The sequence below is a fragment of the Littorina saxatilis genome, linkage group LG16 (genome assembly GCF_037325665.1).
Source record: "Littorina saxatilis isolate snail1 linkage group LG16, US_GU_Lsax_2.0, whole genome shotgun sequence".
NCBI lineage: Eukaryota > Metazoa > Mollusca > Gastropoda > Littorinimorpha > Littorinidae > Littorina > Littorina saxatilis.
The window spans coordinates 19151632-19168355 of NC_090260.1; the positions used below are offsets into that span (position 1 = coordinate 19151632).

General features: G+C 44.6%; 1 protein-coding gene across 4 annotated transcripts in view; it reads left to right on the forward strand.

Moving 5' to 3' along the window:
* LOC138951464 (paired amphipathic helix protein Sin3a-like) overlaps window positions 1-16724 on the forward strand; it is a 76670-nt gene that overhangs the window by 27404 nt on the left and 32542 nt on the right. For 3 of the 4 annotated variants that reach the window (XM_070323059.1, XM_070323060.1, XM_070323061.1), the window contains exons 10-16: window positions 1597-1749; window positions 4151-4186; window positions 5120-5266; window positions 7948-8001; window positions 11645-11731; window positions 12657-12775; window positions 15366-15496. In XM_070323059.1, coding sequence (XP_070179160.1) covers window positions 1597-1749; window positions 4151-4186; window positions 5120-5266; window positions 7948-8001; window positions 11645-11731; window positions 12657-12775; window positions 15366-15496 — 727 coding nt within the window. The remainder of the gene's footprint in view (window positions 1-1596; window positions 1750-4150; window positions 4187-5119; window positions 5267-7947; window positions 8002-11644; window positions 11732-12656; window positions 12776-15365; window positions 15497-16724) is intronic. The other variant, XM_070323062.1, reaches the window with a different exon arrangement.

The window sequence follows — 16724 nt, forward strand, 5'->3', positions numbered from 1 at the left end:
GGGAGTGAGAGAGAGCGGGGGGGGGGGGGGGGGGGGGGTGGAGGGGTAGCTGGCTAAACTCTGTGGGGTGTCCGGTGTCACTGCTTGTCAGCAGGAAGAGCATTGGAGAGAAATAGAGAGGTGTACTCTTCCACACAATTTCCAAGCATCAGTTGTCACGGCTTGGGGTAGGCATTAGTGAGGGAGAGTGGGAGCTGTGTTATGTACAGTGTATTTCTGACTGAAGAGTGAAAAGTCACTGCCATGCCACATGATCGGCATGCAGTCAATAAAGCCAGACAAGATGAAAATAAATTACATGATTATGACATGCAGCTCTATCTGCTGCTATTTATTCAAACTGGTTTTCAAGCTTATTCTTGCAAAGCATCTGCACACGCTCCTCTGTGCTGTGTTTGTGTGGCTGCTTTCGTATGTCAGTGCATGGTGAGTGTGTTCACTGCCTTGAGGATTTATTTTATCTCTTCTTTTCAACACTTTTCATACAAATCATTGTTACAGAACGTTTAAAGAAGTTTTAGGAGTTTATTGTTTAGTAGCTATAAGAAGTGATTAGCATAGACTCAATCCTGTTGTCTCTGTGTGAGTGTATGGGGGAGGGGGTGGTGTGGTCACCCCTCCCGTGACCGGACACCTGCAATGTACGGACAGTTTTGCTATGGCCCAAGGGTGTCCGTTCATGAGAGGGACTGCTGTATCATGGGGCAGTTTTCTGGAGGAAAATGTAACACGGTGCATGGGAGCCTGGTAGCTCAGTTGGTAGAGCACTGGACTTGTGATCCCAGGGTCGCACCCCTGCCGGGACAGACACGGCTCAACTTTATGTGCAGACTCAGAGACGGTATCCATGTCCCACCCCCGTGCCACCTGAGTGGTACAGAAAAGACCTCGGTCATTCTGCCACAAGTGCTGGTGGCTGATTACACCCAAACACGCGCACACCTGGGTAGCGCGACTCTTGTGGCTGCTAGCTTTCCACTGAGAGGAAGGGACCCAGGATGATAAAGTATATGGAAATGAAATGAAATGGATGTCTTGGGGATGTGACCCCAGACAGGAATATAATTATCATGGTACCATCAAATGTGGAGGACTGGGTGGCCGAGTGGTAACGCATTTGCGCTCGGAAGCGAGATGTTAGGGGTTCGACCCTGGGTCAGGGCGTTAGCAATTTTCTCCCCCCTTTCCTAACCTTGGTGGTGGGTTCAAGTGCTAGTCTTTCGGATGAGATGAAAAACCGAGGTCCCTTCGTGTACAATACAATTTTGCCAGGAAAGACCCTTTTGTCAATCATGGGATCTTTAACGTGCACACCCCAATGTAGTGTACACGAAGGGACCTCGGTTTTTCGTCTCATCCGAAAGACTAGCACTTGAACCCACCACCTAGGTTAGGAAAGGGGAGAGAAAAAAACTAACGCCCTGACCCAGGGTCGAACTCGCAACCTCTCGCTTCCGAGCGCAAGTGCGTTACCACTCGGCCACCCAGAGTGCCTTAAATGTGTGTGCTTAAATTCTTTGTCGCTCAAACCATCTTTTCTTTTGGTTCATTAAATGGGTGCCGAAAAGTAATCTCGTCCCCCATTTCATGTTGCAGGGGTTGGGAGCAGCAGCAGCCAGCCAGAAGCCGCTGACGGAGACGGAAGTTTACGCACAGGTGGCCAAGCTCTTTGTGGACCAGGAAGATCTTCTCAGCGAATTCGGACAGTTCCTCCCCGACGCTAATGGGGGAGGGGGCGGCAGCTCTCTGGTCAGTTGACAGCTTTGTGTTCTGTGTGTGAGTGGGGGAGGGTGTTTGTGTGTGTGGAGGGGAGGGGAGGGGGAGATGTAATTCGGACAGTTCCTCCTGGACGCTAATGAGGGAGGGGGCGGCAGCTCTCTGGTCGGTTGAGCAGCTTTGTGTTTTGTGTGCGGAGGGGTGGGGGGGTGTAATTCGGACAGTTCCTCCCCGACGCTAATGGGGGAGGGGGCGGCAGCTCTCTTGTCACTTGACAGCTTTGTGTTCTGTGTGTGTGTGGAGGGGGGGGGTGTAGTTTGGACAGTTCCTCCCCAACGCTAATGGAGGAGGGGGCGGCAGCTCTCCGATCAGTTGACAGTTTTGTGTGTGTGTGAAGGGGAGGGGGGGTTGTAATTCGGACAGTTCCTCCCGGACGCTAATGAAGGAGGGGGCGGCAGCTCTCTGGTCAGTTGACAGTTTTGTGTGTGTGTGAAGGGGAGGGGGGGGTTGTAATTCGGACAGTTCCTCCTAGACGCTAATGGGGGAGGGGGCGGCAGCTCTCTGGTCGGTTGACAGTTTTGTGTGTGAAGGGGAGGGGGGGGGTTGTAATTCGGACAGTTCCTCCTAGACGCTAATGGGGGAGGGGGCGGCAGCTCTCTGGTCAGTTGAAAGCTTTGTGTTCTGTGGAGGGGGGGGGGGGGATGGGGATTCGGACAGTTCCTCCCTGACGCTAACGGGGGAGGGGGCGGCAGCTCTCTGGTCAGTTGAGCAGCTTTGTAATTTAGGGGCGGGGGGGATGGTCGTTTGTGTGTGTGAGAAAGTGAATGAACAAACCTATTACTGCGTAAGCTGTTGGCCCATAGCAAAAGGGGAATAGCAGGACGATAAAATACAATTAGAAAAGTTAGGAAAAAACCCAGATATAGGAAAGTCCTGCTGTTGGTATCACATTTTGTGTGTTATGTGTGTGAAAAAGATTTCTGCAAAACAAGCAAGGACTTTCAGATGAGAACACGACATTGTGACAATCAAGGTTGTTTGCAAAATGTGTGCACTTTTACATTTAGGAGACAAGGACTTGATGAGTTTCAGTTTTTCTCATTTTATTGTCTGATTTAGTATGGTTTAGTTCTATTCCTTTCCTTGATGGGGGGTGGGCCACACAGGACTAAACAGGTGCACCTGTCCCCCATTTTTGGCTCACGTAAATGTAGCCTATGCGATCGTAACTTTGTCTGTCTGTGCGTGTGTGCGTGTGTATGTCTGTGGTAGAAACTTTAACATTTGAAGAGGTCACATTATGGCGTAAGAGGGTTAGACCTCATGCGAAGGAATTACTGAAAGTCTCGGTCATTGTTATTTTGAGCGGGCCGAGACTAGTTGGCAGTCGTGTCCCTGTAAGTAGGCTACATGCAGACAGACAGATCTAGATCTAGTGTCTCGCTTTCTTGCACAGTGTCACCTATGCTTACTGTGTGTGTGTGTGTATGTGTGACGGAGTGATTGAGTTTGTGTTACTGTTTGTCGATTTCTTATGTGAGCCTTGAAGGCTTCGCCTCTTGTTAATTTTGGCGTGCCTCTTTTCAGTAATCAGTCATTTTTGACTCACATGCGAAGCAAAAGTGAGTCTATGTACTCACCCGAGTCGTCCGTCCGTCCGTCCGTCCGTCCGGACGTCCGGACGTCCGTCCGTCCGTCCGGAAAACTTTAACGTTGGATATTTCTTGGACACTATTCAGTCTATCAGTACCAAATTTGGCAAGATGGTGTATGATGACAAGGCCCCAAAAAACATACATAGCATCTTGACCTTGCTTCAAGGTCAAGGTCGCAGGGGCCATAAATGTTGCCTAAAAAACAGCTATTTTTCATATTTTTCCCATTTTCTCTGAAGTTTTTGAGATTCAATACCTCACCTATATATGATATATAGGGCAAAGTAAGACCCATCTTTTGATACCAGTTTGGTTTACCTTGCTTCAAGGTCAAGGTCACAGGAGCTCTTCAAAGTTGGATTGTATACATATTTTGAAGTGACCTTGACCCTGAACTATGGAAGATAACTGTTTCAAACTTAAAAATTATGTGGGGCACATGTTATGCTTTCATCATGAGACACATTCGGTCACATATGATCAAGGTCAAGGTCACTTTGACCCTTATGAAATGTGACCAAAATAAGGTAGTGAACCACTAAAAGTGACCATATCTCATGGTAGAAAGAGCCAATAAGCACCATTGTACTTCCTATGTCTTGAATTAACAGCTTTGTGTTGCATGACCTTGGATGACCTTGACCTTGGGTCAAGGTCACATGTATTTTGGTAGGAAAAATGTGTAAAGCATGTGAGTCGTATGGGCTTTGCCCTTCTTGTTTTCTTTTGGTTTATGGTTGTTCAGTTTTGTTTTTAATATTTTATTTTTATGTGCGCAGTTCTTTGGAGAGGCAACTGCAGGTCGAAGAAGCAGCGTGAGTAATTTTAATTTTAATTTTTTTCTCCTTTGTTTCTTTGTTTGATTTACGTTTAGCTGTCATTTTTTTGGTTAAAGTAAAAGTGGCAGCACCTGGTTTATGAATGAATAATTTATTTTAGCTTTAGGAAATGGTGTTGTTCTTCAGACAATCATGCCCTGTTTTATAATTCCTTCTACCCCCGGCTTAAACCATTGCCTCAGAGAATAACTCCCTCTGTTAGTAGCATAAGATAATATTATATGAAGTCTTATATCGCGCGCGTATCTCCAGACCGGACTCAAGGCGCAGGGATCTATTTATGCCGTGTGAGATGGATTTTTTTTGTACACAATACATAACGCATTCACATCGACCAGCAGATCGCAGCCATTTCGGCGCATATCCTACTTTTCACGGCCTATTATTCCAAGTCACACGGGTATTTTGGTGGAAATTTTTTATCTATGCCTATACAATTTTGCCAGGAAAGACCCTTTTGTCAATCGTGGGATCTTTAACGTGCACACCCCAATGTAGTGTACACGAAGGGACCTCGGTTTTTCGTCTCATCCGAAAGACTAGCACTTGAACCCACCACCTAGGTTAGGAAAGGGGGGAGAAAATTGCTAACGCCCTGACCCAGGGTCGAACTCGCAACCTCTCGCTTCCGAGCGCAAGTGCGTTACCACTCGGCCACCCCAACACATTTCCATGGCATCATACAATAGTACCAGCGATGAAAGAACACCCAGCAGAAAGTGTCCCTCTATTGCAAATGGCCTGCCATGACAGGTATATATGTTGGTTGAGAAAAAAAAAAAGGGGGGGGGAGGGATGTCCTCTCATTAGTGAGGCTTCACATTGCAGGTACCCGTGCACGTTCTTGTACAAATACTTTCTCAGTTGTGGCGGCAATTTGTGCAGTCTTCTTTTTTTCTTCTTCTCCAGAGTGACATGGCACTGGGGGTGCGAAACGACCATTCCTCGACGGTGAAAAAGCCTGGCTTCACTAGCAAGGCACCGCTGGGCAAGGCAAGCTCTCAGCTCAAGAGACCGCCGTCCATTGGAAGCAGCGGTCTTCAGCCCCCCAGCAAGGTCAGTTTATGTTCTGTCATGTCGTGTCGTGTCATGTTATGTCATGTCAGTCTCTTTGTCTTTCATTTTGGATTGTTTTTGCAGTGGCGTGTACTGTGTTACGGTGGAACCCCCCTTTTAAGACCCCCCCCCACCCCCCTGATGTTGGACTTCCGCTTTTTAAGAACTCACGCATGCAGGAAAAGAACCCAAAAAATGGGTAGCGCCGTATACTGTATGGCAGCTCGCTTTCCCCAGGGAGAAAGCCACCCGAATTTCCATGAGGGTAACCTCACAGGACTATATGAATTTTACCCTTCTCCCTCCTTTTTAAGACCTCATTTACTCATATATTTTTTAGGTCTTAAAATGGGGTTCCACTGTAGTGTAGTAGTAGGTGTGTTGTGAGTGTGTTGTGTGTATGTTGTGACTGTGTTGTGTGTGTGTTGTTGTTTGGTGTGGTGAACCAATGTGTCCCTCTTGTGTCAGTGTCATTGTGTTTTGGTGTCTGTGTACATAGTGTGCCTAACGTAGCGTTACTTTCAGGTTGTAGGTTTCTGATTCGTCTCTTTTGCTTTGTGTCTCGGCATTGATTGGTGTGGATTTGGGTTGGGCTTTCATGTGGGGTAGCTTTACGCCAAAAAAAAAAAATAGTCTGTTTACAGTAACCCGACCGACCCGATTTTTTTCGCGCGACCCTAGACTTTTTTTTTGGCATTTGGGGAAGAAGAAAAAAACACGTAAAAATATGGTTTTTGGGAGAAAAAAAAGAGAGAAAAAAATCCCGACCTACTGACCCTATTTTTTTGGCCTATGTTACCGTAAACAGACCTATTTTTTTATTTTTTTTGCCTTATCTTGTTTTCTTTCTTTTTTTTTCTGATTGTTTTGCTTTTGACTTTGAGATTTTCTTCTCATTGTTGTGAAACTTCTGTTGTAGATTTTGTGCAAATTTGAAAGTGTATCGCAAATGCCTGTACAAAACTGAATTGCGCATGGGGGCATTTTGTGTATAAGGTCTAACACTGTACCCTCTCTGCTTCATATTGTTTACTCTCACACAACATGCATGTTATCACCTAACCTCAAAATTCTCTTCATCCCAGATTAGAATCTGCAGGGCCAGAACACCATAACTCTTCAAGAATATTGGAATGTCGGTGCCTGAGAAATTTCATAGAAAGTAGATGTGAACTGCATAATTCCCCTGAAATTGGCGTGTGCAGGGTAAAAACGGTCATAGACGTAAAAGTCAACTCGTTCAAAAACATGAGTGAACCTGGGAGTTTCAGCCCATGAAGGAAGAAGAAAAACTGCATTGACGTTGTCTTTGTGTTCTTTGGATCTTAGAGTCTGTTCTTTTCCCTCAATATTTGTGAACAAAAGAGAGAATACGCTGAAGAACTAGACAATTTAGAATAACAGTACATCAGATTGATGACTTATAGTTAGGAAAACACGAAGAAGTCAAGATTATGACATTTTATCAGAGGTTCCTGATGCATTGTTAAAACTTAAAGTATACAAAATGACAGAGGTTTTAGACATTGTGCAAACAATTGGTTTTGTTGTTGACACAGAAAGTGAAGGAGACTTTGCACTGCAATTGGCTGACAACAATGTTGCATTATCAATAATTATCATAGGAAGTGAGAAACAGTTTTAATTTTGTCTTGAAATGAGTTGTGCGAGGGGCTGATGATCACACATACAGTGGAACTCCCTTTTTAAGTTTTACAGGGATGGCCAAATCGTCCGCCCTATCACCAGGGGCAAGTACAAAGTCCGCCGGGCTAGTAGAAACCGCCTGGCTGGCCAGTGACAATTCTGGTCCAATGCAACACTTTTGGTTCTTTTTTGGGCCAGCGAAATTTCTTGAGGGCTAGTAAATTTCACGTAGTAACAGGTTGGCGAGTTATAATTGTGAGATTTGGCCATCCCTGCTTGATCATACTTCATGCATGGGTGTTAACTGTGGAAGTTTTTTTCCATGTTCGTTACTCATCTCTTGTGGAATACACTCAAATCCTTTTGAATAATGATCACTCGTTTTCCACTCACGAAAATGGTTTGTTTTTATGGCATTGTTAAATACATTGGGTGTGCATCCCTTTATCTGATGGAGCATTTTGTATTGTTTTGAGCTATCCTCCCAGGAAAAAACTGGTCTATCAAAAATGAGGGGTTTTCACTGACGTGAAATGTTTTACATCATGATACTCGTACCTCAGCCACAGAATCGAAGATGAAATGCATAGACCAGAAAATGGGGGGTGTACACTATATTCATAGATGACTTCTTGTAAAGCCTGTCCTTAAATTGGACGAAGTCGACTTCGCGTAGCTCACTTAGCGAACCTTCCGGAACGAGGATTCGTCCCTCAATTGAACTACTTTCAGCAAAGTCAAAGGGAATGCACTCTGCTCTTTTGAGTGTGATTTCTACGTCCATCTTGAATCAAAAAGCACTTTTTTGACAAAAAGAGCAACTTCGTCATAGCTACAGCGTAGCTTAGCGTGTCAAAACTTGCGAAGCGAAATAGGGTACAAAGTACTTCCCCGTAGCTGCGGGTTTTTGGTATGAAGACTTTGCATAGCTTCGCCAAGTCGACTTCGTGCTCAATTAAGGACGAGCTTAAGTCAGCACAGCATGTTGGTTGCCTGTTTTATCACCTGCCTGCACCTTTTTGCTTCTCTCACAGATGAGAAAGACCGATAACGCCTTCAGCGAAGATGTCACAGACGGCGGAGGATTTGTAAGTCTTAGCGTGGCGCTTTTTGAGTCGTACAATATTTGAGAAATTTGTTTCAAATATTATCTCCAGAGCTCCCTATCTCCACCTCTGCCCCTGCAGTTGTGCTTGTGTGAGAAAAATATTAAAAACTTTATTCATTCTTTTATTCACATAATTGCCACAAAAAATGCCCTTGCAGTTCTTGACTTTTGAGAATAATAATAACAACTTTATTCATTTTTTTATTCACATTATTGTCACAAAAATGCCCTTGCAATTATAGGTGTGTGAGTATAAAACAAATTTCTTTTGAATAGTTTTTTGAAGTAATGGTATGTGAGACGGAAGGAAGAAACCAGATGGGGTAGGGTGGGTTTGTGTGAGCTCAGGGATATTAGTAGAATTCATTTTCTTTGGGAAAACGGCCATGAAAGTTTCAGCGTTTTTCAGAAGTTCCAGGCCTATGCAATCTCAATTAACTTGAAAGATTTGTCAGTCGAAAGTGTAATGTCGTTCACATTGACTTGCCAGCAGTATTTTTAAATTTAAAAAAAAATTTTGGGTTAATTTTTCCTGTCTCGATTCGATAGTCTTATTTCTCAACTAACATCTGTGAAGCACTCAGTCTCTATCATTACATCACAATGCTTCACCAAAATCACTTTCATGTCATTTAATCCCCTGCTTCATCTGTCCTGTTTGTGAATATTGATACAGAAAACTTAACTTTGTGTACAGTGGAACCCCCCTTTTAAGACCACCCCTTTCTAAGATCACCCCTTAAGATCACCCTTTTTTAAGACCCACCCCTTTTTTAAGACCCACCCCCTTTTTAAGACCCACCCCCTTTTTCAAGACCCACCCCCTTTTAAGACCCACCCCTTTTTCAAGACCCACCCCTTTTAAGATCACCCCCTTTAAGACCATCCCTTTTAAGATCACCCCCTTTAAGACCACCCCTTTTAAGATCACCCCCTTTAAGACCATCCCTTTTAAGACCATCCCTTTTAAGACCACCCCTTTTAAGACCATCCCTTTTAAGACCACCCCTTTTTTAAGACCACCCTTTTTTAAGACCACCCCTTTTTTAAGACCACCCCTTTTTTTAAGACCACCCCCTTTTAAGACCTACGTATTTTTTTTAGACTTTGTTCATAACCTCTGTAAATTTACCTCCATTTTCAAGACCTGATTTTTTTCAGATTTGTTTAAGGCCTAAAATGGAGGTTCCACTGTATTTCAAGGTTGTTATACAGTAGTCAGGCTAATGTTTGTGTGCTGGTGCTTCCTGCTTTGTACAGTTCTGGTCATGTTTTGTGGGAGCTTTGGTTGAAGCTTCAATGGGGAATATGTAAATTGCTGACCCTGTGTTTGTTTTTATTTGTTTTTATGTGTCCATTATATGCAGGGATGGCCAAACCCTCCGCCCGGTCGCCAGGGGCGAGTGAAAAATCCGCTGGGCTAGTAGAAACCGCCTGGCAACTCGCCCGGCTGGCCAATGGAAATTCTGGTCAAATGTGACCCTTTTGGTTGTAATATCCAGTTTTAAACTGTGCAGATCAACTGTGGTAGATACCCGACCAGCGAAATTTCTGTCGGGGCTAGTGACTTTCTTGAAGCTACTTGCCCGGCTTGCGAGTTAACATTTTGAGATTTGGCCATCCCTGATGTATTTGAAAGATACCTACCTTCCTGTGAAATGATCATGTTCACAACCACAGATCTGGCCAGGCTGTGTACACGGGATAAGACCATCCCTCCACTTGGTTTCATACCAAGAATGAACGGCCTGGGTGGTCTCCACGCACAGTAGGCTTTTTAAGACATTCATTAATTAACACAAAAAAAGAAAAAAAAATTGAACTCGCACCACCGCAAGCAGTCAGGTTGTTGATTTTTAGTATGTGTTCAGACGGGCGCTGTGGCGGTGTGGTAAGACGCCGGCCTCTTAATCGGAAGGTCGAGGGTTCGAATCCCTACCTGGTGGGATAAGTGTGGAGATTTTTCCGATCTCCCAGGTCAACTTATGTGCAGACCTGCTAGTGGCTTATCCCCCTTCGTGTGTACACGCAAGCACAAGACCAAGTGCGCACAGAAAAGATCCTGTAATCCATGTCAGAGTTCGGTGGGTTATAGAAACACAAAAATACCCAGCATTCTTCCTCCGAAAGCGGCGTATGGCTGCCTAAATGACAGGGTAAAATCGGTCATACACGTAAAATTCCACTCGTTTAAAAACATGAGTGTACGTGGGAGTTTTAGCCCACGAACGCAGAAGAAGAAGTATGTGACCAAGTGGAGGGATGGTATGTGACCAAGTGGAGGGATGGTATGTGACCAAGTGGAGGGATGGTATGTGACCAAGTGGAGGGATGGTCTTACCCCATGTAAAAGCTGGGCCAGGTCTGAGGTGGTGAGCCAAATGTTTTCACGAGAAAGAGTGTGCCTTAAACTTTTAGCCTGTCCTTATAACTGGGCCAAGTTGACTACGCAAAGTTTACTTCGCAAAGATGGCCGCATGGAGCTTTAGCACTGAGTTTTTTGTAAAAAGACTTCGCGAAGATGGCCGCATGGAGCTTTAGCTCTGAGTTTTTTGTAAAAAGACTTCGCAAAGATGTCCGCATGGAGCTTTAGCACTGAGTTTTTTGTAAAAAGACTTCGCAAAGATGGCCGCATGGAGCTTTAGCTCTGAGTTTTTGTAAAAAGACTTCGCATAGATGTCCGCATGGAGCTTTAGCTCTGAGTTTTTTGTAAAAAGACTTCGCAAAGATGTCCGCATGGAGCTTTAGCACTGAGTTTTTAGCAAAAAGACTACGCGAAGCTGGCCGCATGGAGCTTTAGCACTGAGTTTTTAGCAAAAAGACTTCGCAAAGATGGCCGCATGGAGCTTTAGCACTGAGATTTTTGTAAAAAGACTTTGCAAAGATGGCCGCATGGAGCTTTAGCACTGAGTTTTTTGTAAAAAGACTTCGCAGGAGCTTTAGCACTGAGTTTTTTTGTAAAAAAATGCTTCGCGAAGTCTTTGCCCAGTCGACTTTGGGCTTGATTGAGGACCGCCTTAAAGCAGTGTGTAAATGGGGCGTTGTGCTGAAAGAAATGTGTTGCTGAATGCTTGTGTAGCAATTCAGTGTTCTGTTCAGTTGTGTTCTGTAGTGTTCTGTAGTGTTTATGCTCTTGACATGTGAACCCAGCTTTGCAGAGTAGAGTGTGTGTGTGTGCGTTTTTAGATTTGTAGCCTACGTAGCAAGCTGATCTTTTACCTGTCTTCAGCATTTACTTTTCCAATGAACTTAGAAGCTTCATGTTAAATGGGGGGGTGGGGTGGGGGGTGAGGGAGGGGGGGGAGGGGCAGGAAGGGGAGAATGCTTCTAGTTGAGGAAGGGGGGGGGGGGGGGGGGGTTGCACTATTTTGTTTAATTCACTGGGTAATGCTGACTGTTTTCAGCAGCATTTGTTTTCATTTCGAATCCCTAGCGATAACAAACTGGACAGAAATACAGTTTTGATCTCAAATAAAAGAAAAGTATTGCAACTCGTTTTTATAGTCAGGAAACTGAAGGCAAGTCAGAGATTGGCCGAAGGGGTGAACTGCCTTACCCACTGGGGATTGAGTTACATGTATGAGTGTGGACTTTCACGCTGAGCTGTCTACGACTGATTGCAGAAATACAAGACGGGAATTCTGAAGGATGTGTCCCTGGCGGAGGCTGGGAAGTACGCGTCGCTCAAGGAGTATGCCTTTTTCGATCAGGTCAGTTTGAGTTTGTCTGTGTTTTACTGTGTGTGTGTGTGTGTGTGTGTGTGTGTGTGTGTGTGTGTGTGTGTGTGTGTGTGTGTGTGTGTGTGTGTGTGACTGTGTGTTGTGTATGTTGTTGTCATATTAACTTAAAATATCTACAAACACTGTGTGAGAGAATGAAGAGTTGATTAGAAAAGAGTGGATCAGGTAAATTGCCTGTGTGTGGTGTTTGTTACTTGCAGTTGCTCTGTGTTTATTTTCTGTGGGTGTGTTTGTGTGTGTGTGTGTGTCTGTGTGTGTGTGTGTGTGTGTGTGTGTGTGTGTGTGTGTGTGTCTGTGTGTCTGTGTGTGTGTCTGTGTGTGTCTGTGTGTGTGTGTGTGTGTGTGTGTGTGTGTGTGTGTGTGTATGAAGAGATATTTGTAACAGCAATCATCCATGCATCCTTTTTTTTCCCAAAATGTTTGAAGGAAGCAAACTACACGTACACCAAACTAAGTTTTTATCTTCTCATTGTTATTCAACTGCTGTGTATTTGTTTGTTTATTTTTGATACTTATAGATAGGTAGACATGTGTCTAATTGCTTTATTGTAATTTTAAAAATTCCATTCATTGTTTAATCCTATTTGGACTACATTGCCTCACACCAATAAAAAAACCCACTAAAAACACACTCATATTTAGTCAACACATGTGCAGGAAACCGGCAAGCAACAGTAACGGCCTCTGCATTGAAAACATGGATCGGGTAGAATATTGTAGATAGTAGCAAGATTTTGAACAGGAGCAGAGTAACCGTAAAATTCCGGTAATAAGCGTTGAGTGACGCATTTTGCTACCCGAAAAATCTGGTATTCGTCCGGGAAGAGTAAACCAGTTTTTTGTTTTTTGTTTTTGTTGTTTGCATTGCCGTCAATGGTTGTTGCTATGGTTACAGGTGCGAGTTGCCCTGCGCTCCAACGAGGTGTACAACAACTTCCTGCGGTGTCTCATACTGTTCAACAGCGAGGTCATCTCTCGCAGCGAACTCATCAACATGGTGCACCCGTTCTTGGGGTGAGTCTCGTCATGCTCACTTGTGTGTTTGGTTGGGCTTTTTGGTGTTTTTGTCTGGCCTTTTTTGCTCACGTAAGTGTAGCCTATGCGTTCATAAACTTTTGTCTGTTATGTGTTTTTCTCATTTCCAAGCAAAAGGGTGCTCATTGCGGCATCTTTAAAGAATCCCCCCAGAAACTGAGTATGACTGCCTTCATGGTGGGGAAAAAAACAGCCATAGGTATAACGGCCCAATCGTTAAAGCAACAAAACAAAAAAAACAAAACGATCACAGCAGCTACAATGGAGTGTAACAATGGAGTGTACTCTGAAGCAGAAGAAGACGTAAAGAATTACTTGCACACACAAACAAATTATTAGAAGAGAGTTTATCTCTAATATGTAGCTCAGTTGGTAGAGCACTGGATTTGTGATCGAAAGGTCGCAGGTTCGAATTCGGGCCGGGACGGACACGGGTCAACTTTATGTGCAGACCCAGAGACGGAAGCCATGTCCCACCCCCATGTCATCACAATGGCACGTAAAAGACCTTGGTCATTCTGCCATAAGTGCAGGTGGCTGAATACACCTAAACACGCAGACACCTGGGTAGCGCGACTCCGTTGCTGCTAGCTTTCCACTGGGAGGAAGCGACCCGAATTTCCCAGCGATGGGACAATAAAGTCATGAAAATGAAAAAAATGGAGAAAAAAATGAAAAAAAATGAAAAAAAGAAAAAAAATGAAAATGAAAGAAAATGAAAATGAAATGAAATTTTAAATGGACTGTTTCTCTTGGAGGCTTTGTGAAAACAGATAAAGCATTACCTTGTTGGTTGAAATTTGAGACGTTACCGTGAATGTTGTACTTATTACAATAATGAATTTAGTACATTTCTAACAAGCAGTTGAATTGTCTGTCACCACTTCAGATAATAAATTTGAATGCTGCCAGTGCCAATGAAAGGACAAAAAAAAGTTTCGTTTTTGACTCCCTGAGAGTCTTAATAATGAGCAGTGTTTGTTTTTTTTCTTCTTTTTTTTTCCTCGTCTTTACACCTGTTCCTTTGTCCCGTTGTGCTCTCACACCGCCCCGTCCCTGCACTCGCTGTTTCAACCACCTCTGAATTTCGTTCCGCTGCCAGACTTGTCGATTTTAGAGACGCTCCTGGGGGGGGGGGGGGGGGATGTCAGGTCGCTGCGGTAGGCTACCCTCGGAAGATGACACTGCACTTCTGCTGAGTCACTTCGACGGTGTTCAGTAGTGGGTCTGTCCCGAGCTAACGGACACAGCCCACTACCTACTATGCCCCCTACAAACGACATTTACTTTAAGTCGCGGAGCCAGACTGAGTGAGCGTCCCCTCCAGAGAGCAGACCGCCACCACGTCCCTCCGTCGACCCCCCAGAACGTCACGCGTTGAAGACTGACAGCAGAACTACTATTCAGGGAAGGATCGAACAGGAACACTGAGACCAAGGTCATCATGAGAGCTCCGGGCATGAAGGGCCACAAGAGCCAGGACAATTTATAATTTTGGATGATTAATGAGATGAGGATGATTATAATGATGCTTTGGATTTCCAATTTGGTTTTGAGACTACGTGACAGGGCAGCACTCTACGCTTACTGTCATAATATATCCTGGCGTCAACCCTACGATGTTGGTCAGGTAAACAGAACCTGAGCACCCTCAAAGTCGCATTCGTTAAGTGAATGACACTCGGCTGTGTGATCCCAGCCTTCCCATAGGAACCATAGCACTTCCACTCTGGGTAGGAGCCGACCATAGCCCGAAAAGCCCACATGACCCTGATGGGATTCGAACCCACGACCTCCCGGCCCGCAGCCCGATGCGCTAACCAATGCGCTACGGGAGCCGGTACATAATGAGCAGTGTTAGGCCGTCCAGACGGTCCGTAGACCAAACAAAATTAACATTGAGGCTATCTTGAATGTTTTTGAACCTAGAGTTTTGAAACTTTGCACAGTTCTATGGTTTGATGATCTCCCGACATGACCTCAGTTTGGTTGACCCTTGTCAAATATTGGGGTCACAGCGGGGTCATGCTTGATTCATAAAAACTTGACATTGAAGATTTCTCTATAATTTTGTAAGTGTTATCGGACGTTATGTTATATGAAGTCTTATATCGCGCGCGTATCTCCAGACTCGGACTCAAGGTGCAGGGACGTGTTATCGGAAGTGACAAGACTCAAGACTCAAAATTTGACTCTCCTTATAAAAAGAAGGAAGGGTATTCATCTAGTTTACTAATAGTTGAGAGTTGCACAAAAACACATCTGTAATTCCTAAGCAGTCACTCACGGTTCACACACACACGCACGCACACACGCACGCACACATGCACACACACACGCATGCATGCACACACACACGCATGTGCGCACACACGCATGCGCGCACACACACACGCACGCGCTCACACACACACACACACACACACACACACACACACACACACGCACGCGCTCACACACACACACACACACACGCACGCATGCGCTCACACACACGCACACACGCACGCACACACACACCACGCAAAGGGGAGTAGAATAAAGCATTTGTTGTGCTTGTTGTTTGCAGCAAGTACCCCGACCTGTACAAGTGGTTCAAGGAGTTCCTGGGGCACAAGGAGTCGGGGAATAGCTCCGAGGCGCTCCCCCAGGGTACTGCCAAGGAGCGAAGCGTGCGTGACGAGTACAACATGGAGATTGGTAAGGAGCGTTACAGTGAAACCCCCCATTTAAGACTTCCTCCTTTTTACGACCTTGCTCTCTCAGACTGTCTGTTCATTGGCTCTGTAAATGTATCCCCGTTTTAAGACTCCCTCCATTTTAAGACCCTGCTTTTTTTTTTTATAAAGATTTTTTGTTCATAATGTCTGTAAATTTACCCCCATTGTTGTACTCCAAGAGTGTGCTAACAGTTTTAGCGCATCGCCATTAGCCAATCAACTGGTTCACATCAGTCATGTGACACCAGTACTTACTGACAATTATTATCCCAGCGAAGCTGGAGGTATCCCGTGAACGCTATACTGTAATCGATTTGAGAAATGTGCACACCGAATAATACATGATAAAGAAGGATTCTTTGTGCCCGAAAATGGGCCACAGTTGGAGATGGAAGTTCACCAAAAATTGGGACCATACTAACAAAAATACGGTGGGTAAAATTGGCGCCCCCATTTTTGACTCACATGCGAAGCAAAAGTGAGTCTATGTACTCACCCGAGTCGTCCGTCCGTCCGTCCGGACGTCCGGACGTCCGGACGTCCGGACGTCCGGAAAACTTTAACGTTGGATATTTCTTGGACACTATTCAGTCTATCAGTACCAAATTTGGCAAGATGGTGTATGATGACAAGGCCCCAAAAAACATACATAGCATCTTGACCTTGCTTCAAGGTCAAGGTCGCAGGGGCCATAAATGTTGCCTAAAAAACAGCTATTTTTCACATTTTTCCCATTTTCTCTGAAGTTTTTGAGATTCAATACCTCACCTATATATGATATATAGGGCAAAGTAAGCCCCATCTTTTGATACCAGTTTGGTTTACCTTGCTTCAAGGTCAAGGTCACAGGAGCTCTTCAAAGTTGGATTGTATACATATTTTGAAGTGACCTTGACCCTGAACTATGGAAGATAACTGTTTCAAACTTAAAAATTATGTGGGGCACATGTTATGCTTTCATCATGAGACACATTTGGTCACATATGATCAAGGTCAAGGTCACTTTGACCCTTATGAAATGTGACCAAAATAAGGTAGTGAACCATTAAAAGTGACCATATCTCATGGTAGAAAGAGCCAATAAGCACCATTGTACTTCCTGTGTCTTGAATTAACAGCTTTGTGTTGCATGACCTTGGATGACCTTGACCTTGGGTCAAGGTCACATGTATTTTGGTAGGAAAAATGTGTAAAGCATGTGAGTCGTA